A 25247-nucleotide genomic window follows, 5' to 3' on the forward strand; every position below is an offset into this window, starting at 1 on the left:
GGAGAGATGGAGAAAGGTAGGCCATGCGCTCCGACTGAGTGATGAGGACAGCAGGGGAGAGAGTCAGAGCTGACACAGGTGCTTTAGACGGGGGCAGAAGGGAGGAGGTGACAGAGGAGACTGGAAAAAAAAAAAAAAAAAAAACAACTAAGGAGAACATCGGCAGAAGGAGGAGCAAGAGAATGAGGTGATGAGGAAGGTGGTGACCTAGAAGGACAGATAAATCTTCCCAGAGTGATTATTGTGCTGATGTGTCCGATGTGTGGATAGCATAGGGAAACAGTGTTGAAATTAATGCGGACATCATAGTCAAGGTCATCGTTTCTCAACCTTTCATGTCAGGTTGGTCTTCACGACCCCGCCCGACAGCCCTGTATGTGAGACTCTCACACACACACTCAATAAAATCAATTATAAGGCAAATTATATGACTGGGTAGAGGCAACTCAATGTAAAAAGTATCCCCCCCCCCCAGTCTAAATCATGTTATTTTATGTTTTTCTCCACAACCATCTGCCGACCCCTAGAAAATAGCCCACGACCCCCTCAGGGGTCCCAACCCCCAGGTTGAGAACCAGTGTTCTAGGTCGCTTCAGTCCGAACAGTGTGCTCACAGCTTTGTGAGCAGCAGTAACAAACTTGAGGACATCTTTTTCCCCTGGGTTCGCCCTCTCAGACTGCATGCTGCCCCCCTCATCATATCGGTTGCTGGACTCAGCCTGACAGGAGGATTAGAACATTAGAACTTATATGATAAGTCGATTAATTCTGCAATCAATCTGGGATCATCGTTTAATTGTTTGAGCTATTTTTAGCCGTGCTTGTGACATTGATTTAAGCATGAGAGTGCTGGTCCGTCAGCGGGTCAGTCCGATGAAAACCATCCAGACTGAAACATCTCAGCTGTTGGATGAATTTGACTGGACATTCGTAGTCCACAGAATTGAGCCTACAAACAAATGGTGATGAGTTTGACGTTTTTTGGGTTTAGGGAAGTATCTCCAACGACTAATTGATGGATTGTAATGAAATGTGTTCGCCCCTCAGGATGAACAGCAATAACATGTGTGACAGGGCTGCACAATATATCGTTTCAGCACAAACATCACAATGTCAAATCACAGGACGTGAAGTTTTTGTTAGGCAAATTAACTCAGCCCTTTCACATTTTGAGATACGTTGTGTTGTGTTTTCTTGCCACGTTAACTGAACATTACGATTGCAGCACTTTTTTACATAGTAACACTGCTGGCATTCAGTATACTTCTGGCCACTCGGTGACCTGTGGTGACTATCACTACTGTGACATCGCGTATGTAGCCTCCATTGAGCTATTTCAAGTTATCTGAAGGAAACTGTTTGCAATATGCCAGCATGTTAGCATGAAGACGCTAGCATTTGGTTGAAAGCATCACCTCAAGGAGCAGCCAGCATGGCTGTAGAAGAAAATGTTCTGGTCCCAGCTTCTCAAATGAGAAATTTGGCTCTTTTCTTTGTCTCATATAGTGCTAAACTACATTTTAACTTTTATTATCTAATGAAAACAGCAATCAGTGCTAAGGCAGCAAAAACAGTGACAGGAGTTACGTTTGGTGACCAAAACTACATTTAATATTAGGTCTATGCATGTGGTATTGATTTGATTTGATTTGATTTGATTTGATTTTATGTGATTTTGATTGAAGACGCAAATAGAGCCTTATCTCAGTCTCATTTTTAACAGTGACAGTAAATGTAGTTTTCATTTGGGTTAGCGTATCAGCATTACCAATTCTCTTGTTAGACTTATAGCAGAAGGCAATGACCATTTTCATTATAATGTTTCTGATCCGGCCACAGTGTGCAGGCCCCTTGGTATGTGCATTTGTGAGATTATTTATGGTTGTGTCTGGTGTATGATGGTTGAGGTGGAAGGATAGGGGGGGCCTGCCCTCTGCTCCATGTTATGTTATGATGTAAAATGGCTGCTCTCCATCAAGGGAAGGTTCAGCTGTGATTAGCAACGCTTGAGAAAAATAGGGGAAGAGAGGAGGAGAGAGGAAGAGCAAAGGAGGGGGAAAAAGGATAAGAGAGCAAGCATGGAGGAGCTGGAGTGGATAGAGTGTGAAAGAAGTAATCAAGTGTAGTTAGGCGACAGCAAGAGGACAGAGACTGAGGTAGGAGAGAAAAATGTGAGTGGCTGCAAGACAAAAAAAGAATAGTCAGAGGTCCCCCCATTCTGTCAGTTCTGCTGCAGAACATGTTTGAGAACGTCAAGTCTTTGGTGTTTTTGTCAGTGTTGCTGCAGACGTGCATGTGGGCTTTGTGGTGTGTGTTCAGAGCTTTCTTTTTTTTTTTTATCGTTCACGTCTCTGACAATAAGTCTCAGGTTCTGCCAAGTCTGGTTCCCACTGGTGTCAAAGATGAGAAGTTATTACCAGACATGAATTCTTAGCTGCTTCTATTGTCACTCTTGTATTCCCTCCTCTCCTTAAATGGACCTGAGTGTCTGCGTGTGCATGAAGTCAAACTCATTTCAGAGCATCCTCTATCTCTGGAAACCACTTGGTACTCTAAAGCTGGGGAACCAGCCTCCTCACATGCATATTCTCCCTGTTTCTGTGCAAGATTTAACCATGATGACTTGGGTTGCCACTATTTTGTGTGAGTACCGGGTGCTGCCAGTAGGGGTCTCTCTCTCACCACTAACCCAGTTGGCAGCAGTGACCGGTGTGCTGGGCTACTCTGGATGTAGCACAGAGGCTCGAGCCAGCAGTGATTTGCTGTCAGTTAATGGTGGAAGTCAGCACAGTCACTAAAGGATGTTTTAATGCGTGGGGACTGTCTGTCTCACTGTTTCATCCCTCTCTCTCTTTCCTGTGAACCCTGTTGCCTTGACAACCAGGTGAAAGCAAGTAGACCTGCAGACAGGAACCATTTTCTTTCCTGTTTCTACATTAATGCACTGCCAGGCCCAAAGGTTATGATGTTGAATGAGCATTTTAATATGTTTTTTCTAAGTGGAGCATAGAGTCAGCGAGGCGGGGGGCCCCATGAGTGATGAAGCACATGAGAATAGAGAGATAAGAATTAATGAATGAATTAAGGGGGTAGAAATGCAGAATGAAATTAATGAACAGTCAAATCAGTTGTAACTAATTAGATGCTGCTCATAACTTAATCATGGAGACACTCTACTGTAACACACTTGTTTTAGCTGAGGTGTTATTCTGCAGAACTGGAATCAGAGTCAACTTTTATCAGCCAAGCGTGTTGATACTTACAAGTACTTGGACTCAGACATCTTAAAAACTGCAGAGAGCAAACTTTAAAACATAACTGTTGTATAAAAGTAAGAGCTGGACAATAAACTGCATCTCTGTACAGGTCAGATGTTAGATGGTGTGTTCTGTATGTACAGGGTCAGACACCAGATGAATGAAAGGTTACTTAAATGTAGAGCTGAGTTAATGTATATGGTATATATGACCTGCTCACTGTGCACTGGTTAGAATTTTGGTCATAATGCCACGAAAATCAAGATCAAGCAAAATTGTACTTCTTTGGTATTCAAAACATTTGGACATTTGCTCCAATGTGTAACTAGTGGGTAGAGCCAACATGACTTCACACATTGGTTTACTGTCTTCTGTTTTGAAGCCTTGAGTTTGGTATTATGGCCGTCGCCATCTTGGTTTTTTGGAGCCAGAAGTGACTATATTTGAATGAGAGGGAGGAGGACCTGATTGGATCTGACTGAGCACCCGATGATATGCCATGGTAGGGACTTGTCAATCACAGGTGGCCATGCCCCAAAGCCTACCCCGCTTAACCGTCTATTTTTACACTAAATGTGAGCATATTTTACTAAATGAACTGCATGATGTATTGAGGAGGATTTGAGACAAGCGACTGAGAACATAAACCCATCAGGAAACTGTTCACTGAGGTAATAAAACAAGTGAGAAGTAGGGTATTTTTTCTCATAAGCTTACATACAATCAAACTTCTATTTGCAACTAGGAAAGTCGCCGCCCCCCGCCAGCCATTAGAAAGAATGCATGTTCACGGCACTTCTGCATTGGCTTCAGCTATCCGGCCTGAAGGCTCTGTGTGCTTATTATACTGTCTGAGGACTGAACAGATTAAGTTGGATAGAAGAAAGAAATATAAAACATTATCAAGATAAAATGTGGATTATATGATCCAGGTAGGAACATCATGATGATGTGTCCTGCTGTAGACACACAACCAAAGCATAACACTAATGACAGTGCAAGAAACTACTCAACAAAGTAACTCAGCAAAGTTTGCAGTGAATCATAAAATCTGTATTAAAGCGCACTCCTGTTAAGTGTTAGTGTATTATGTAGTTTGGCACTCATGATAGAGACTCAAAGAGGTTTAGAAAACTCTGACATTCAGAAAGTCCCCACAACTCCCTGCCTGGTAAACACGGTTAGACATCTTGGTAAATCCACAAAAAAGTGTGGTAAAGGTTTTAGAAATATAGCGTATTATAGTTTCTAAAATGACTAAAACGAAGAAGCAGACAGACTAAAAAAAAAAACAAGCTTCAATATAGCTGAAAGCCAGTCCAAAGATCCAAAATCCAAGAAACAGAACACTGGGAACACAGGAGAGCAGGAAGTAGAAACACGTCTCTGCTTTTTTCCCGTCTGATATCTGTGTGCATCTGTGTTTCACGTGTTAATTAGCCCCTGTGTAATTAAGTCTGTGTTTTTCCAGTCCTCAGGTCTTACCTGCGTATCCTGCTTGTGTTCCCTCTGTTTTATCTTGGTCGGTGCTTAGTTTAGTTTTTGGATTTCTCTTTAGTTTGTGGTTCTGCCACGGCCTGTTTTTGTCTGCAAAAAGCAAAACAGTTGTGGCATCGCAGGCGTCATCAATACGTTTCATTATTGTGATCATGAAAATGTGACCCACTAATGTAGAATAAGATTAAAATTTGTACAGTTATGGAGATGCTCAAGTGCATCATGGCACCCAATAGAGAGGTTATGAATCACCCAAGCCCAGACAAAACAAACAATATGATGATTGAATACACCTCACAGTTCCTACTGTAAAAGCACAGGACGGTGTTCCAGACTCCAGTCAAGTGCACGTACCACGAGATCCTACTGAGAGAGGAGGGCCGAAACAGGCTGCCATTTATAAATAGAAAGAATCAGCACGCACAATGTCACGGTGGAGGAAAATGGGTCTCTTGAATTTGTGTTGAGTGAGCAGTGACTTGAGTTTTTATTGGGAGGAAATAGAGCGTTTAATTTCATGCTAATTCTTGGCATTAGTTCCAAATATGACTTAAAAACTCCCTCAGAGTGCCTCAACTTTTGTGTGTATGTGTGTGCGCGTGTGTGTGTGTGTGTGTGTGTGAGCAATAAAGAACAGGTGGCCTGAGCCCCCAGCAGTCCTCCTCTAAACCCTGCCTCTTCCTTCCTCCATCAGCTGATCACCACGCTCTGTCTCCTCCTCCTCCTCCTCCTGCTCCTCCTCCTCCCTGCGTCCTCATCATTTCTGTCCTTCTCTCTGATCAAAATCATCCATGTTTACCCCACCAGCCCCTGCTCTCCCCCCTTTTTTTCCGCCTGTCCCTGTTTATCCATCTCCCTACCCTGTCTTTTCTCTCTCTCTCTCTCTCTCCCTCCCTCTCTCTCTCTCTCTCTCTCTCTCGTCCCGGCTGTGTCTCGTCCCGGCTGCAGTTAGCTCAGGCAGACTATAGCGGAGTGCTCTTGTCCCCCGGCGGAGGGCAGCGGGAGCAGCACAGGAATCTCATCTAGCCCTGCTGCACTCAGTGTTGACCACGACTCAGAGGAACTAACCCTCTCCTCCGCCCTCCTCCTTCTTATCACTCCTCATCCTCTCTTTGCCTGTTTGTGTCTCTCTTTTTATGGGGGGTCTGTCTGAGGGATCTGATATGTTTAGCTTCCACCATGAACCCAACAGTGAAGATCCACCTTCAGAATGGGACCCACTTTAACACCTACATGTACCAGGTAGGGACGCGTACAGTTGTGGATGTTACCGGTAGAAGGATTGTCTCTTTCTCTGTGGTCTCCATGTGTCCTTGCCTGAGTATTGATTTCAGTGTTAATGTCTCTTTTCTAGGGCTGAGACATGGCCTCCTCTCCGCCTTTCCTCCTCCTCCTCCTCCTCCTCCGTTGTTTTCAGCACCATGTCTCAATCAGACTGCAAAAGACTGATTAATGCTTTTGCAGTGATGCAAATTGCATATCGGTTTTGAAATGTGGCCACACCTCCTCTACTTAGGCTTTTCACTGATTGATGTGGCTCATAGCATGTGTTCAGCCTCCAATTGTCCAAGAAAATAAAGGAGATAAATGTCTGTCATGCACTGACAGGGAGCTCTGCTGTGCGAGCTTGTGTCTATTACAGCATGGGTGCAAGAGGCAGACTGCACTGACGCACAACAAAATCTCTTTGTGATGCTCCTTTCATCCGAGTAGATGAAGTGTTCCCCTCTCTTCCTTCCTTCCCCTCTTTCTTTGTAGGTTTTGTTTTGCTTTAATGATGAAAGGGGAGGCGAATGAATGGATCCTATTCTGGAGCGAAGGCCTTCAACGGGCCAAGAGAAGGAGAGAAAGTTGGAAAACTTGCAAGGATTTGTCACCTTATGTTTGCTGAACCACAAGAAAAGGATGTTTGGGAAAACAGACACACAGCTGATGTGCTGAAACGCTTTTGCTGCATCAATCAACTTTCTGGCCAAGAATCGGAGTATTAAATGACTTTTGATATGCATGTTTTCACAGGCTTGGGTTGTTGGGTTTTTGCCAGGTTTCATTTAAATCCCTTCAAAAGTGTTTAAACTCTTCTAGATTCACTTATGCCAGGGATTTCACATCGAAATCCCTATTTTCCAAGGTGTTCAGAGAGGGATTTACTGAGTTGTATTTACACCAGGCGTGTTTGGTGTAGTGCTATCAGCGCTCCAGAAGTAAGTCCAGAGCTGGCACGGCTTCAGTCAGTCTTGGCATTATCCCCAATGTGCCTCACTTAGGCCGATTTGCTCACGACGAACAATGATGATCCAGAAGCCTAATTTTACTACATCTGTCTCAGCCGGGATGAATAATAACACAAATTAATGTTTTTCATTTTTAAAATATATTTTCTGTGTTCTGACTTTGAAGGGAAGCTTTTGGGGAAGTTTTCAGTGAGTTGTTCCTCCAGTCAGGGTGGAGATCAGTCAAGTGCTGCAGTCAGCGGCTTCATCCCCCCTCGTCTCGAGAGCTGTCACACCATCACACTCTGGGAACATCTCTCAGCGGGCTCCGTGAATGTTGTGTATTTTAGCGTGTAGCCTGGTGGATGTGCATCTGCACTCGTCTGATGAAATGTTCATGCAAAGTTTGTACGCTGCTCAAACACTTCACTTTCTTAATAAGACATTGCCATGGCGACGAATGCAGTGTGCAGGGTGGCGTCATGGCAACTGATTACTCACTGCTTTCTTAGGGCGGACACCCAGGCAAGGTGTTGTGGTGGTGTGTGTGTATGTGTGTGTGTGTGTGTATGTGTGTGTGTGCGTGTAGACCAAGATTTGTCAGAGGAAGGTCGAGTCCACCTCTCTCTCTGCAGTGGTGAGGAGTTACAGAGCTGTGATATCTGAGTCTCCCCGGGGATTCGCTCATCCTCCAGTCACCGACTCTGCATTCATCTTCAGTGTGGCTCTGCTAAGTGAATTACCACAATGTACACCGGAGTTCATTTAGAGTCTTCTGGTGCGCACAAGTGAAAGGAGCTCAGCGATTGCATACTCTTCACAGAAAATGATTATATCGGTGGGTTTACTGGTGACGACTTGTACAAAGTTCCTACAAAATCGATCAATTAAGTGCTTTCTACTTTGGTTACTGGGTCTGTTTACAATACAGCAATGAAGTTCAATACAGTCAGCATTTCCTGGGATACTTGTTTGATTTGAGTGAGAGGTCCCCCCCAGACAGGTATTAAGGCATACAGTACATTTTACAACTCTGAAGCCATATATGCACGGGACTAGTTCTGCCTGGGAGTCTCTTATCACTTGTAATAACCGCAGAGGATGTCTATGATCCTTATCCCTTGCAAATCTGCCATTCTGTACTCGTGAAGTAAAGATTCGACCGCAAATTACCATTTTTGCCAATCACGGAGGTCATATTATAATATTCGTCCCATGAGAATCTGCTTCCCTTTGATTAGAGGTCATATATGTGTTTAAAGGAGGCCTATTATGCTGTTTTGTATTTCTTTCAGTGTTTTATATCGGTTGAATGTGGTAAAAATCTTGAAAGTTGGAGTCAACACCAACAGTCCCGCCTTAAGTTCCATAACTTTGTGACATCACGCTACATCAGCATGCATATTTGCATAATTTGTGCCTATAGTGGCTAGTTTGGTACATAAGAATTGATTTTGCATTTCGGGGCGGGGGGCCTTAAACAGACAGGAGCTAACACAGAGCATTCAGGCGGAGGGGGAATACAGTGCTGCAGCACTGGACAGCATGAGGAAACTGATGTTCTGGACTATTTGTGATGTCACAGTTCATGCTCATAGGCACTGATGTTCTATTCAGATTTTCAGTGAGCAACATTTCAGCTGATGGCTGTAAAAATAGGTTCCTAGTGTGAAACTGTGCACAGTGAAGCCCATACATTCATCTGTCGGAACAAGAAGAAAAACATATTTTTGACTGAGATGGGACTTCGCTCACAGATTGGGTGCTGACGTGCACTTGAGCTGTAAGTGTCTTCACATTTGCATAAATTAGATAGCACACCACAACTCTGTCCAGTGATTCATATTATGTGTGAATGAGTTAATAGTCATGTTTACAGTTTCCATCTCCTCCCATCCTGCTTAGTCACATATTTTCCTCCCTCCCTCTCCTCCCACCGACTGACTCTTGCAGAGACTATGCCCATCCTCACTGTTCTCATCGATTTATATTTGTTTTGGCTTCAGTTGCCTGTCTTGTATATCTGCCCACACATAGCAGATGTTGCCATAAAGTTAGAGGCTGTTTGTTGTTCAGTGCATTAATCCTTTTAAAGGAGCTGTATCTTTAAGCTTCGATACTTTCCTGGAGTTGTTTGTCAATGGAGCGTGCCGTCGTACACTTCTCCAACTCCCGTTTTGCCTTCGCTGAATCAACTTGTGTTAGCGTGCTCTTATTTTTTCACCAAATGACCTTGAGCAACTGGCAGAGAAGAGGTTTGAACTTGTTCCATTGTGCTGCTGAGAGTTAGTGTGAGTGTAGACAGAGAGAGCAGCAAGCGTGGAAGAGACTTTTTTCTGAAGGAGAAAAGAAAATGTTGTATTCAGAGCACAGCAGATGCTGTACAGTTAACAGCTGGTAAACAACATTTATTCGGTTTATGTGGAAAATCTGAAAAATGGGTCGCAAAATGAGAAACAAAATGTGAAATCAACTACTGTTTAGTTGAACACAGCAGAATTCAAGTGTCATTAGGTAGCTTTCTATGCAAAAGCACCTCGTAGATTCATCTTTGACATCTCTATTCATCATTCAGTTTGGCTATCCTTGTTGTTTCCCCTCCAACTCTCTCTCAAAGGACATTATGTGTCCCTGTTTCTTCATCTGTTCTCCTTTAGAGCGTCTGTGCTGCAAGAACAAACCCTAAGTTGGACACGACAAGTCATAAACCAGGCACTAACACTATCATGGCATCTATTATTTGTCTTTTGTATTGTAAGCCCATATCTGAGAGGGTTGTGTAATAAAAGAGACGATGATCACAGTTTTATAGCAACACTTTCTTCACAAGGATTTGGACAGGGATTCAGTGATTGAAGTATTCGTATATAAACTATTATAGTCAGGATACTAGAGAACGTGAGAACAGAGACAGGAAACAATGCACTGAAATGAAGGTAATGCATTTACAAAGAGCATCAGATTGCTGCAGAGAAGTTGATTTTTTTCGTAAACGGAAAGGCCAAAGAGCTCTGCAATTGAAGACCGTGCTGTTGAAAAATGCCAGGCTTGAAAAATTAATCTACATGGATATAGGCTGTCTAGATGGTCAACCTTCTTAGCTACCATGTCCTGAAGACAGCAGATGGAATAATAATCACATAAGCGTTTAATGCACAGAAAAGCAGAGACCCAGTTCATGTTATTTTCCTAAATTGATTAGATTTTTCTTTTGTCTGCTTTCTTGTTTGTTTGCTGGATCTTTGAAAATGCCGGACTGGCTGTTAATGTGAGATACAAACTACTGCTGTACCGTCTAATTTTCATTTTTGTTTGCTATAAATAGAAATAAAAATAAAAACAGAACAGCATCACGAACAGCAAACAACTCTCACAAGTTAGAATGAACCCAGTGAGTTGAGAATGCATTTAATAAATGAAACAGTCTTTCAGTGAAGTCAGTGTGCACCCCAGAGTCCTACGATCTGCTCTGATTACCAGCAGTTTTAACTTTGAGAGGAAACGTGGAACACTGAGGCAGCTTCTGTAGGATGCATGTAGAGGAGATCCAGACCGACAGTCGTCTCTACACCGCTGCATGTCCCGCAGGAGCTTTTACAAGCGGTGTGAATGCTGTTGGCAGTGAGATGATTGAAGGCCCTCAAAATAAAGTCAGTCAGTTTCCTCAACCGCACTTTGACAGCTAAATGAAAACGTAACAGGAAATGACTTGCAAACTGAAAAAGGATCTCGTCATTTTGTGATGACTGCCTCCCATACTCCGACACTCACACAGTAAGTCACGCTTACTAATCTGCATCAGACAGTGCAGAAGTATTGTCGGAGTGAAGTTTGAGGATATGCTCAAATTCATTTCATTTCATTGTAACTGACTGCTTACTGAGTGCAACACACAACGTTTGCAGCTCGGTGTGTGCTTCTACAATTTCCCACAAAGACACACTACGTTTTACCCATAATGCAGTGCTCTGAGATGACACTGTAGGTATCCAAACATGGACTTTGCTGTTCCTATGATTTACCCTGAAGGTTACAGTGAATGAGGGGCAGATTTCAGACATAGTTCAGGTGTGTGTTATCACTCCACAGTGCTGACCTCTTTGGCCACAGTACACACTCACCGTCACACACACACATGCACACATACAGAGGGATAAGCACACTCTCAATAAACCTTACATTTTTGGGGATTGTGTGTTAGAGACTTTTTTTAATCCGACTGCACTCCAATCTCGCTCCCTCTCTCTCTCTCTCTCTCTCTCTCTGCACACACACACACACACACACACACACACACACACAGAGAGAGCATTTTTTCCCATCCTATAATCCCAAACTGCTTAAGGAAGCGAAGGGTAGAAATCCCTTTACAATGTCTGGGCTCAGCACTGTTTGGTAACTGCTCGCTATCTCACATTGTGGTTGGAGGCAGAAGAACGGCGTTCCTCAAGACGCCCAGAACCTTCTCTCCGCTCAACATGATATACTCTCTGACAGATGTCGAGGTTGTGTTGTCAAAGAGCTGCGCCTGTATCTGACTGTTGTGTGAAGTTGAATAAACATCCTGGGATTCTTCCCACATGGTTTTTGGGGGGGCTAGGATTGTATAGTGCACACAGTGATAGCGTTGGTGTTTGGAAAAGTGGCAGAAGCTGCCAGAGGGAGGGAGGGCTTCCGACCTTCATAAGAAATTAAATAGAAAAGTTTTTCTTGTCTAGACAGTGATGTGTTATATTAACACCTCTCTGTTCACTTATATAATACTCCTAACAAAGGTTATGTACTCATACCTTTATCTATTCTTGGTTATTTGTCAGTGGATGTCTCTTACATTATTTTTTATTTGTTTGTGTGTGTGTGCGTGTGTGTGTGCGTGTGTGTGTGTGTGTGCGTGCGTGCGTGTGTGTGCGTGGGGGGGGGGGCGCTGAAGAGAGCTTCTAAAAGGCAGGAGGATGACGGGATGAGGAGATGAAGAGCATGAGAGGTGGCCTGTTGAGCCTTTTTGCCACGATTGAAAGAGACAGTGAGCTCTAACATCTGTTGGTGGATTTGGGCTGAGCTCCTGTCTATTGGTGCGCCCCTGTGGAATAAAAGAAAGTAAAATGAACATGCTGACCCATTTTCCCCCTTTCCTACCAGTGCTCCTTCCCCGTCTCTCCCCCTATCTGTCTTCCTTCTCCACCGACTCGTACCTTTTCTTGCAGAGTGATGTGCAGAGATAACAGAAATTCTAATGATTTTTTAAGTATGTGTTTGTTTGTCTTAGATTCCGTCATTTTGTTTCTTATCGTCAACTCAGTTCAGCAAGTGTATTGCATGTGTGTGCTCTGCCTGTCCCCTCTTTGGGGTTGTTTTAATATCTTATCTATAATCAGCGGCCAAGCAGTTTTACACAAATACTAAATAATAAAACAAAAAAATAGTACTTAAGTACATTGCCATTTCATGTCACATTATGATTCTACACTACACATCAGCAGCAAATGTGATTTTTACTCCACCACATTGGTCTTGTAGCTGAAATTTAGCTTAGCTCAGCTGTTCTCCAGAATGACACTGCCCAGTTTGAAATCAGAAAATCTTCCAGGGCCCACCAACTTCTTAATCACGACTGATCTTGTCACTGACGAGATATAAGATACATGACAATGTTGTCTGAAGTATGTTCCCCAGTCTATAATGTTACCTCACGTTAACATTGTCACGCCTGTCTTCTTGATGGACAGTCATCGATGTATTGACAGATGTATTGCTGTTATGGCATTGTCTACCAAGGCTGAAACATTATGCACCGCCATCTTTGTTTGCTATGGCAGCAAAATGGAATATTGTCGGACGTTCATCTCTAAAGAAGTATTTCTTAGTAATGCCCAGTTTTTGGGTCATGAGTGGGAAATGTGAGACGAATACTGCAGTGTCATGGCTGCAGGGAATACCAGGACTTTAAAAGCCCTGTGTGTGTGTGTGTGTGTGTGTGTGTGTGTGTGTTGGTGTGTACGTGTGTGTGTGTGTGTGTGTGTGTGTGTGTGTGCGTGCATGCGTGCGTGCGTGTGCGTATGCGTGTTTGTTTGTGACAAGCAGAGAGAGCATGAGCCTCTGGGCATTGGTTCGGACTAAAGCCAAGCTTACAGGAAATGCCAACAAAGCACCAAGAGATGTTAAAACAACATGCAAACACACACACACACACACACACACACACACATACAGTGTTCACATGCACACAGTGACATCACACCCCAGAAAATATTAAAAATGAACTTCCAGCAGAATGTGTGTGAGTCACTGCTCAGTTCTCTTTTGTACACTGTAACTTCTCATATTGTTTAAATCTTATCAGTGACAGACAGAATAACAGAAAATCACACAGGCACATAGTTTCAAGTACGGGGATGGGAGTCCGGTAAATACCTTCTGACATACAAATTGACTGGTCAGACAGCAGCAGGACAAATCGGGAAATATCAGTGGTACAAGAAAGACAAAAGCAGTGACTGATGCGTCACCGCCCTGCTTACACTGACCTGAAAAGACTTGTGTGGGGATCAGTTTCTGCTAATTTATCTGAGGCAGACAGAGAGCGGAGACTTTATAATCCCAGACTAGAGCAGTGAAGCTTATCATTTTTGGCAAAAGACACCTGACATTGTCAGGATTTCAGAAATGTTTTTAAAAGTTTTCCTGCAGAGCTCGATGGTTCAGGTGTGGAATACTACATCAGGCTGAAAGACGTCAGATATTCAGTCAAGTACAGGACGTTGTCACAGAGACGTCTACTACTACACTTTAAAATGCTCTGATTTTGGTTTGTATTCAACCATTTTCAGGCTCACTTGTTTTCCCAAGACCCATCTCATAATGCTGCTGTGATTTTAAAGGACTAGTTCACCCCAAAATGAAAAATTGCATCCAGCTGAAATGCCATTAAAGTTAACTCACCGTAAAAACCAAACACACAGCAGAATAGTGCTGCAGATCCATCACATCATTCCCCCAGAACTATTAAAGTTAATGGAGCCACATCTTTACAGCTCCAAAAGAGCATAAAATGTCCATCAAATCTGCAGTAGGTGGTTGTTTGTCGAGCTGTGAAATAGGTGGTGCTGGCTACTATCTTGAATAATGTGGGAGATGGCTGTGATGAAGCTATGTGAGATAACACAATTGACACACTCTACTGTGGCCTAGGGACATACAGTTTTGTACTGAAAAATAGTTTACATGCACCACAAAAAGAGCATATATTTTCAATTTGTTTAGTAGTTTTCATGTACCATAAGAGGAACATATTGAGCCGTGATATATTTTTGTCTTGTTTAGCTTAAAGGAATACCATGACATTTTAGGGAAATGTCATTATCTTGCCAAGATTTTGATGAGATGATTGATACCACTCTCATGTGTGTCAGCTGCTGGTTAGCTAAGCTCATTTTAGCTTGGCTTAGTTTGACTTAAACATGGGCATAAATCACTGGGGGAACACGATCCTGTGGCCAAATATGGTTCCAATATATCACTGTAATCACAACTGTTTAATGTCAATAATATTAGCTAGTGGTTAGTTTAGCTGTTTGCCAGCAAGCCACTGTAACTAGTGTTTGCAGTGAACACTGCGGGAAACAGCTATATTCTGTCAAAAAGGGACACATTTTAGGATTTTAACGTGGGACAAAGCCATACTAACGTGTTTCTGGTCTGTATGCTAAGGTCAGCTGATCGGGTGCTGGTTTCATATTTAATGCACAGATAGGAGAGTGGTGTCAATCTGCTCATTTCACTCTCAACAAGAAAAGCAAAGTGTGTTCCTCTAAATGTCACACTATTCTTTTAGGTGGCATTGTGAGGTTTAGATAATGAGTTGTTTGTTGTGGCACGTTGTGGATAGCTTAAGAAAAACTCCTCAGAGGTGACTTTTACTTAGTGCAAATGCTTGACGTTATCTTGTTGCAACATCAAAATTACACAGTGAAGATGTAGGATCACCAAAGAGGTGAATAGTATCTCAGAACTGCATCTAGACTCTATGTTGTGCTGTATGAGATGACTGAATGCTAGACTGAAGACTGCTTCAGAACAGTGCCATTTCTGACAGGCTGAGTGGATCTCCACCAACCAGAAACAATTATGGTCCAACTTCAAGTCGCTCATTGGTTGAGTTTTTCAAATGTGGCCATAGAGGACGTCTGGAGAGCCGCAAGTGCTTAAAAGCCTCAGCGGAGTGCATAGCCGTCTGTCAACATTGAGGAGTGTGAAGAATGGACATCAATAAATCAAATGGCCCTCAAGTGAAACACACTTTTCTCACACGGCTACGAACTCATTGTGAATGATCAGATCCATTCTCATTTTAATAATGAAAAGCCCTTTTTTATAATCACCGGCAACTGCTTTCTGAACTACAAAATGAAATCTGTCGTAACAGTGTTGTCACAACAGCTCTCAATGTTTAGACATTCTTTTCCACCCACTTGCAGTCCTTCAGAAAAGGGAAAATAAAAGAAAAGGAAACTACATTTGCTAGCAATGGAAAAAAAACACACAGACGTGATGTGTACCATATTTTTCATATGCTTACATCAGTCTAATGAATGTGGCATATTCTCGTCCTATTTCAGCCATACTGCTTTCATGTAGTCACAGTTAATACATAATGGACGTGTCTCAAGATGCAAGATTCAAAATTCAGATATTTTTTATTCTGCTTCTTGACTTTGACTGTCTGCTCTGGTTAGACACAATGCCATTAGGCACGAGTCCACTTCTTCGTGCAGTTGCTACTGTAATTTTATGGCTCCCAAACACCCAGAGGCAGGCGCTGCGGTGGGCAGAGTGGCACAGCTGAGGTTGTGTTTATGCAGATCAGATAGCACAGTGCCACCATGGCCATTTCCACCCCGCTCAGACCACCTCTTATCGCAGGTGCACAGAAAGCATTTCCCAGACAGCATCCCTGGGACAACAAGTTTTTCTTTTAGGAGAAGCCAGCCCGAACGGCCCCATTATTCAACTCCAGCTGCTGATAAAGTAGTCCTCCTACAGGTACCAGCAACCTGCTCATACTCTGCTGCTCGGTGCCAGGAGTGTGTGTGTGCCACCAGAATTGCAAAAATTGAGCAGCCGCGCCCACATGTGTTTGCACCTCGAGATTGCGGCTGCATATGTTCTCAGTTTCACAGAAGTAGGGCCCATTAGGTTGATCACTGATACTGCATTAACCTCTGCATGGGTGCTGTGTGTGTTGTGTAGGAGTTTGCCACCCTGACGAAGGAGCTGAACATATGCCGGGAGCAGCTGCTGGAGAAAGAGGAGGAAATATCTGAGCTGAAAGCTGAAAGGAACAACACTAGGGTACGTGTGTGTTTGTGTGTGTGTGTGTGTGTGTGTGTGTGTGTGTGTGTGTGTGTGTGTGATGATGCTGATGAAATCAAACAATGCTTCTATGCCTGAAATTAGTATTCTCTTTGGTCGTGCATGCATTTATGTGTGTGTTTGTGTTTGTGTGTGCGCTGTAGCTGCTGCTGGAGCACCTGGAGTGTCTGGTGTCTCGTCACGAACGCAGTCTGAGGATGACAGTGGTGAAGAGACAGGCACCCCCACCATCTGGAGTCTCCAGCGAGGTGGAGGTCCTCAAAGCCCTGAAGTCGCTGTTTGAACACCACAAGGCTCTGGATGAAAAGGTGGACACACACACACACATATAAGGTCTGTTCTAGCAAATAAAAGCCAGGGGAACAGTTGCCTCCCAACATGGTATTTCAATCAGTCCTGTCATGGAACCCACTGTCGCTTTGAACCCAATTGTTTTCCTTCCTGACTAATTAATTTGGATCAGTCGGGTTTTGCTGGTCGTTTTCTCATCATTAGGCTGTTAATAAAATCTCAGCACTTCAGAGTTAAAGTTTTCAGTTGAAGGGAGGGTATTGTTTGTGAGTAAATTTGCTTGAGCAGCAGATTCAGATGAAAGCAAATGGAAGTAGATGAAAGAACGGGAACAAATTCCTCATAAAATATGCAATGATGGCTTGTAAATAAGTACATTCAAGGCTCCGGACTAAAAGTTTACCAAACTTTTTCATTTTGGTGCACCAGCACATAGTTCAGGTGCATACAATAATACTTTTTGATTAAATTTCATCACAAATAATGTAAATGATTGTAAACAGGAATAAGGTGCAGATAAACAGTGTCTTCATTTGAATGACAGTACACAAAACAGGAAATTGGGATGAGTTTAAAAGTGAAACGCAGTTGAACCTAAAACTTTATCGGTGCAACCAATGAAAATGTTTCGTTGTTCAACAGCTTATTGGCCCCACAGTTTTGAGGTACTTGTACCTTACTTAAGTATTCCCATGTTCTACTACATTTGACTTCTACTCCACTTAATCATAACCCTATTTAACTTTGCAGATTACACACTGCTGCATCAGAGCCAAAGTAGCATAATTTTGAAAGAAATGTATTTGATTGACTATCAAAAAATGTGTAAGAAATCATCACAGATTCTGATAATGCTGAAATGCCGAAAATATCCGAACTGACCAGGTTGAAAATTGGTTGACCCATAGTATACAGTATAAAGGTCACTGTACATAGAGTTGTAGCATAGAGAGTTTACTTATTCTGGTATTTTCAACACTCAGATACATTTAATATCAGATACTTGGTGAAAGTACTAACCGTATTGGTGACTTTCACTTTTAGTATTTTACCAGATATCTTTAATTGTACAGAAGTATGACTTTTGGGTACTTTTTTCACGACACTGTAAATATGATATGATGATCATATAATAGCATCTGTGTTTAATTAAGGTAAAAAGCCACTGAACCACTGGTTTGGAATTTTCCAATACCAATACCAACAAAGGCAGGTTAAAAACATGAATAATCAAACAAATGAATATCTTTGTATTTTCTTAATTGTATATTGTATAGTTATTTTGTCCTCATGTCTCTGGACTTTGTCTCAATGTGTGTGTTCTTGGTGTGTGTGTCAGGTACGTGAGAGGCTTCGGGTGGCTCTGGAGAGGGTTTCCACCCTTGAAGGACAGCTAGCAAGTACCACGCAAGAGGTAAGATGTGTTAATGTGTGTGCGTTTGTGTGTGTGTGTGTGTGTGTGTGTGTGTGTGTGTGTGTGTGTGTGTGTGTGTGTGTGTGTGTGTTTGTGTGTTTGCGTTGCTGCGTGTGCTTATTGGTAAGTGAAACATCTGTTCGGTCCCTAAAAGATGCGAAATATTCATAGCAGACTCGGGAAAAGCAGAATACTCAGTGGGTTATATCAGATTTAAAGCCACAGTTTGTTAAGTTGCAATGATCACACGTTTTCCAAGAAGGTCAGACACTCGCTCTTCTGTCCTGAGCATGATTCACTTTTGTAGTTATTTTAAATGACGGTAGAGAGTGTTGTCTGAAGGCAGACGCTGGCAGCCTGGGAGCCAGGCTTCCCTTTGGGAGGCTGAGTTTTGTTCTTGGATTCACTGAGGGAGGGAGACAGAAAAAGATAGTAAATGTGTGAGTTCGCTCATTGATCTTTTTTTTCCTTTTTTTTCTGTCTTTTTTAATCTACATTTCAGTTGAACATGGTGAGACAAAGGAAGGATGGTGACTCAGTGGAGCGAACAGATGGATCCAAACCTACATGGAAGGTCTTCCTGGCTGTGTGATTGTTTTTCTGCTCTGTGCTTTATCTCATGTCTGCCTGTACTATCTGTCTGTCTGGCTGTCAGTCGCTGTCTCAGTATCTGATTTCTGTCTTTCTTCCACACATTTACACACACATACGCAGGGTAGGTTAATGGAGCACAAATCCCCCTTTAACTTTCTGATGATCCTGATAACTTGGAAGCTCTTGCTCTCCATTTGAGCCCTGTCCTCCATGGTTTCAGGACATCCCTGAAACGAGCACACATTATGTAACTGTGTCTGGGCCTGTCCACGGGGAGTAACAAACCTCCCTGTAATTAAACAGCAGAGCCTGTTTGTATCCGGATGGAAATCGCCTCCCTCTGTACAGGACAGGCTACCGAGGAGACTTTTTCACAGCATGAGATTCTCTTACTTTGGCTCCCCTTTCTGTGGCTTGAGGGTGGAAGAAGGTGTAAATAAGTGTCAGTATGGAGTAGTTTATTTAAAGGAATAATTCAAAAATCAATAACTTAGTATTAAGAAGTGATGACAGCAAGACAGATGACAGATGGTATCAAAGCATGGCAGAGTGAGAGGAGAAGGGGAAGAGAGTGTAGTTCAGATGTCTAAAGTTTGTGCAAACACATTGTTAACCAACCAGCACGCTTTAGGTGATATTTTTAATTCAAAATCCATAAAATGATCGTGACCATATGTACGTTTTCAGCAGGAACCCTTACCAACAATATCTTAGAGCCATGTTGTACCTGATTGCTACACATTGTCAGTCAGATGGGACTGTACAATGCTGTTTCTAAAGTCCCTGGGAGTAAATCTAATGAGTTTATCTGATTGAATTATGCACAATTGCACAAATCACCAGGTGTGTTCTTTATTACGTGGCTTCAGACCATTTAGCCCTTGTTCCCCCCAGTGTTTCACACTATGTTTATGTTTCTGTAAGGTATTCATGAGCAGGCAAAACTGGAACATGAGGGAGCAGAGGGGGTCCTGCTAACTTTGTTTGCCCACTGTGTTGCCTGTCTGAATATGTGTCCCTGAAGGTTTGTTTAATTAAGGCCCTGGAATTAACTGCACTTTGAGCTGAGGAGAAGAGAAACAACATCAAAACAACATGGCAGCCTAACCTCGCACAAACCCACCCTCCTATGCACAACACTTCTCTATCTAGGTCATCCAACTTTATCAGTTCTACAACAACTCTCGATACCCCTCCACCCACATGCCTTTTTTACATGCCCCAGTCCTAGACTACATTTTATGTGAGAATGTGTCATACATATCATCAATGTTGTGCGTCTCCCTTACAGAGACTGCCCAACGGCTCAATAGACGCCCACGACGACAGCAGCCGGGTGTCTGAGCTTCAGGAGCTGCTGGATAGGACCAATAAGGAGCTGGCTCAGAGCCGCGAGCACTCCGTCACTCTCAACGCCCGCATGGCCGAGCTCGAGGCCGAGCTCACGAACGCACGCAGAGAACTGAGTCGCAGCGAGGAGCTGTCGATCAAACAACAGAGGGAACAGAGAGAGGTGAGGGGAGAGGATAAATGTGCTTTTCTTCTGGGGGCAAGCACCGAGAACAGCAGGCTTCATAAACTTGGAACTTTTCTTGAAGTTAAAAGCTCATAAAGTGTTGCAGTTTTGCTGGGAAAAAAAACCCCAGAACCATATGAATACATCACTATATCATTATAAACAAAAAAACACAGCTTTGTTTCCCATGCCACTGAGAGTTCTCACTCCACATAGAAACTGCACATGATAGCAGATGGCTAAAACACAGTGTTGTGTTGTTGTGACACCACCAGAGTCATACAAGATGAGTTTTAAGGCACAGCATTTGAGGGAGGTTTGCCGAAGCTCAGTGAGTCAAAGTTGGAGTCCCTTTCTGTTTATTGTAACGGCCATGTTTTGCAAGACCATGAGTATTTCAAGTGCCCCTCCAGTTAAAAAAAAAGTTTTTCTTCTTGTCCCTACAGTCGAATGTTTGAGCTTGTTAAAGCAACATTATGTAGAAATCAGCATTTGTGCAATTTGGCGCCGCTCACAGTTTCAGCCACACCACTGTTGTAAATATAAAACCCAGGTCTGGAAGTGTGTCAAGCAATGTGAGCAGTGACCATGTAGTCTTCTGACAAAGCCATTAATGGATTACTTAACTTTTGACTGAAAAATAGGAGCTCAAGCATTTGCATTCTGTGAATACTGTATTTGCTTGATTTGTTTTTTTTATTTGTGTGCTGTTGATGAAAACTATTGTCAGTCCAGGTTAGCTGATACACATTTTACATACATTTATTTTCTTGCCATTACAAAATGGTAAAGTACACATATTTCCCCTATAGCAACCACAGAAATACAAGATACTATACAGATGGTGTATATTAAATCAGAAAATGGTACAGTGGTCATGACTTTTGGCCTCATAGTCACAGGTTTTTTTCTAATTGTTTCCCTGTTTTTGTTTTTGCATCTCTGCAATCACAGAGAGAGGATATGGAGGAGAGGATAACGACTTTAGAGAAACGCTACCTGGCTGCTCAGCGGGAGACAACGCACATCCACGACCTCAACGACAAATTGGAGAATGAGCTGGCCACCAAGGACTCGCTGCACCGACAGGTGACCTACACACAGCAACGCTGTGTTGAAAAGATCACATTGTGCATGATGGACATTTGTACTGGCTGCAGTAAATTGTCATTCAGAGATTACTGGGGGGAAAACAGTTAACTTGAAATGGATGCAAGCCGCCTCACTTAATGTCTCTGTTAAATTAAACTAAGGTAATTCCACCTGATTTAGATTTAAGCACTTGCTTTTTAATTAAGTCTGACATAAGGACTAAATCAATATTTATAAATGTACTGTGTCATTATTCTGCTGTAATCAGGCTTCCTTAGATGTGTCACAATCCTAATGAGTGAAGTGACAGCAAAAATTGATTATTGGGGATGCATTTTCATATTTATGCATCCCCAATAATGCAGAGACAGTAATAAAATCAGTAAAAACCTTTTTGTATGTAAGGTATTGAAGAATATTATAGTCAGAGCAACTAAATGAGCATCTTCTCAAAGGTTCATGTGTAGTTCAGGGTGAATCTGGGTTCATCCTGCGAGTGGGGAATACCAGGAACACCCACCATTTGTGCCCGTGTGGCATGTCCTTGCTGGCTGCACAACACCGATTACATCGCTCATGTGATCGCACCAATGTCCCTCTTCTATCTTTGCGTGTGTTTTATGTGTGCGTGTGTGTGTCAGAGCGAGGAGAAGGTGCGCCAGCTGCAGGAGATGCTGGAGATGGCAGAGCAGCGGCTGGCTCAGACCATGAGGAAGGCTGAGACGCTGCCAGAGGTGGAGGCTGAACTCGCGCAGAGAGTGGCGGCACTTTCCAAGGTAACACAAACATACAGAAAACATAGCAAACGAGAAGCAGTGAATGCACAGAACGGATATACATATGAACACATTTGCAGAGCTCATATGTATAGAGGCAGCTTCACTTATATGCAAGTGTCTCCCCCTGCAGGCTGAGGAGCGCCATGGCAACGTGGAAGAGCGGCTCAGACAGCTGGAGTCACAACTGGAGGAGAAGAACCAAGAGCTAGGAAGGGTGTGTGTGTGTGTGTGTGTGTGTGTGTGTGTGTGTGTGTGTGTGTGCAGCAGCCCTGCAGGGTTTCTCTGACCTCTCACTATGATGTGTCCATGTGTATCTGTGTGTGTGTGTGTGCGTGTGTGTGTGGGCTGATGCTTCACATTAGTTGGACGCCTTGGCTCTGTGCTCCCTCATGCATACTCACGTGCACATACACACACACACACACACACAAACACACAGGACAGACGCACATATGAAGAGCTCTCCATTTTCCCGGTGCATTGTTGCATGAATTTGAACCAAATCCACGTATCATGCTGCAACACCCCCCCACCCCCTCCCATAAGACTGATTGGCTGCTATCTTTAGACGCTGAATAATTCACGCTAGGCTAATTTCTACCTCTCCCTCTGCGATCTCATGACTATATTTAGTTAAAGGAGCTCTCTGAGGATGCAGATTTGTGTTTGTGTGTGTCTGTGTTAATTTACTTTAATGAAATTACTGTAGAGCGCACATTAAGCACAGCGCTCTCCGTGCAAGAGAAGGCGCTTAACCCTTTTTCATCATCACGGTAAATGACTGTAATTACATCATTCTGGCTGCAAGATCCATTGTTGGGGGAGAAGACCTATATCTGGCAGCTGGTGATCTTGGGCTAAATACACACTTCATCCTTTAATCCATGCAGAGATGCTTGATTAGCTGCATAAATGCACCCAAATGGAGCTTGTGTCAAAGAGAAAATTTGATGATGTCATTCCACCCCTCTCCTCCCCTGCTCATCAGGCTCGTCAGAGAGAGAAAATGAATGAGGAGCACAACAAGCGTTTGTCAGACACCGTCGATCGTCTGCTCACTGAGTCCAATGAAAGACTGCAGCTCCATCTAAAGGAACGCATGGCCGCCCTGGAGGACAAGGCAAGGCCTGCGCACACACATTTGTCGAAGCAGCAGCACATATTGTTGTTGTTATTGCCTCGCAGAACAGATGAATATACAGAAGCGCATGTCCTCCCTGGATCATTTGTTTTGACACGCTTTTGTGATTTTCTCATCCAGAACTCCCTCATTCAGGACCTCGAGAATTGCCAGAAACAGCTTGAAGAGTTCCACCACACCAGGGTCAGTGAGACTTGAATGAATCACCCAATCTGAAAAACTGAAAACTACAACGCTCTCCTCACAATTGATATGACCCAGACAGGACAGTTCATCCAACACCAACTTAAACATCAAACTCAGGGACTTTCAAGACCTGGTTCTCTTGTATTGAAGGACCACACGTGTCATATTTAGAAACAGAGATCAAGATGAATTACTGTTACAACACTGGAAATCTTACTAAGAAGTAGCAGGCTTTACAGAATCTCACAGACATCAATTAAAGAGAGAGACAGCAGAACGTTCCTTATATTACAATAATTAACAATAATTTCTACAAAAATATTAATTCAAGCACTTGATGCACAATGATCATTGTTTGTGTCTATTGGCAAAAAATTCCAAGGCCTTGATATCTTTTCCTTTAAATTCACAAACTTTCAAACATTTCAAGGACCTGCAGAAGCCCTGACAAGTGCTGTACATACATAAATACACTTCTGTGTAACTTGTACCTAAATATTCCAATGTCATGCTACTTTGAACTTTAATCTACACTGCAACGTTTCAGGAGGAAACACTGTTTTTAACTCCATTCGATTTATCTGACAGCTGTAGCTGGATGCTACTTTGCTGATTAAAATGTAGCATAAAAACACTGGGTTTATAGACGTTAGGGGCAAGATAAAGGTAAAGCCAGCCAACTGTATACACATTCATTAGTTAAATTAGCTTCATTCAAACAGCTACAACATCAGTACGATGCTTACACCCTTAAGAAAAAGTGAGACATTTCGGAAAAGTTGTGAATTCGCCTTCTTATCTAAAGTTACATAAGAAGATCGGTTCCACTGTCATGTCTGTACGCTAAACATGAAGCAACAGTCAGTCTTTACGTTAAGCTTGTTTAGCTTGGCATAAAGACTGAAAACAGGGGGAAACAGCTATCCTGGCCCTGTCTAAAGCTCCAGCTAACATGTTACATGCATACCGACCTGGCTGCTGCTGTTTTAATTTTTACTGAGCAGACATGAGAATGATATCAATCTTCTCATCTATCAACAAGAAAGCAAGTGTATTTCCCAAAATGTCCAGTATAATAGACCATATAGCAATAACACCGGGGACCATTCCCTTGTATAACGACTGCTTTTACCTCTGATACTATGATAAGTGCATTTTACTAATAATGCCAGATTTTTCACTTGTACTTGAACTTGTAATGAGATGGTATTATAGGTCAGGTATTGTTACTTACTAGTCTCATAATGCCCCTTCTCTCCCTCAGGAACGTCTGATTGGAGAGATTGAGAAGTTGAGAAATGAGATCGACCATTTGAAACGTCGCAGTGGGGCGTTTGGAGATGGAACTCACCCACGGTACACACACACACACACACACACACACACACACACACCTCCTCCGCACACATGATGTCTCATATCCACACCCTCTAACAAAGCCTTGTGTTCAGTATTGATGGTGAGCTATTTTGTGTGCATACTCTCAGGTCTCACCTGGGTAGCTCCAGCGATCTTCGCTTCTCGGTGGTGGAGGGCCAGGACGGCCACTACAGCACAACTGTGATCAGGCGGGCACAGAAGGGCAGGCTGTCTGCGCTACGAGACGACCCGAACAAGGTGCTGATAATGTCGTGATCAGGCTGAGACAACCCCACAGTTCCCCACATACACATACAGACGCTAACCAGGGCGGCCATATGTCAACTACTAGTCCTCTAACCACATACAGCTCCTTTCAAGTGCTTTATCCAAGTTCATGTCTGCTTTGCTAATACCTGTCGGTGCTTGGCTGATGTATTATGAGCTTCATGCCTAACTTACCATTCTTCTACTAACCTCTCTGTCTCTCTGTCTCTCTTTCACCTGCTGCCATGGACATGCTGTCTGATGTAAGTTCC

General features: G+C 43.0%; 1 protein-coding gene across 7 annotated transcripts in view; it reads left to right on the plus strand.

Annotated features, from left to right (window-relative positions):
- ppfia4 (PTPRF interacting protein alpha 4) overlaps window positions 1-25247 on the plus strand; it is a 61224-nt gene that overhangs the window by 24684 nt on the left and 11293 nt on the right. For 4 of the 7 annotated variants that reach the window (XM_030419694.1, XM_030419695.1, XM_030419696.1 and 1 more), the window contains exons 3-14: window positions 16214-16315; window positions 16480-16644; window positions 17967-18041; window positions 18544-18615; window positions 19927-20148; window positions 21106-21240; window positions 21885-22019; window positions 22153-22236; window positions 23011-23142; window positions 23284-23346; window positions 24614-24705; window positions 24837-24966. In XM_030419694.1, coding sequence (XP_030275554.1) covers window positions 16214-16315; window positions 16480-16644; window positions 17967-18041; window positions 18544-18615; window positions 19927-20148; window positions 21106-21240; window positions 21885-22019; window positions 22153-22236; window positions 23011-23142; window positions 23284-23346; window positions 24614-24705; window positions 24837-24966 — 1407 coding nt within the window. Of the gene's footprint in view, window positions 1-5486; window positions 5997-16213; window positions 16316-16479; window positions 16645-17966; window positions 18042-18543; window positions 18616-19926; window positions 20149-21105; window positions 21241-21884; window positions 22020-22152; window positions 22237-23010; window positions 23143-23283; window positions 23347-24613; window positions 24706-24836; window positions 24967-25247 lie in introns of those variants that run through there. The other 3 variants (XM_030419699.1, XM_030419697.1, XM_030419698.1) reach the window with 3 other exon arrangements.

This window comes from Sparus aurata, chromosome 6, assembly GCF_900880675.1.
Source record: "Sparus aurata chromosome 6, fSpaAur1.1, whole genome shotgun sequence".
Lineage (NCBI taxonomy): Eukaryota > Metazoa > Chordata > Actinopteri > Spariformes > Sparidae > Sparus > Sparus aurata.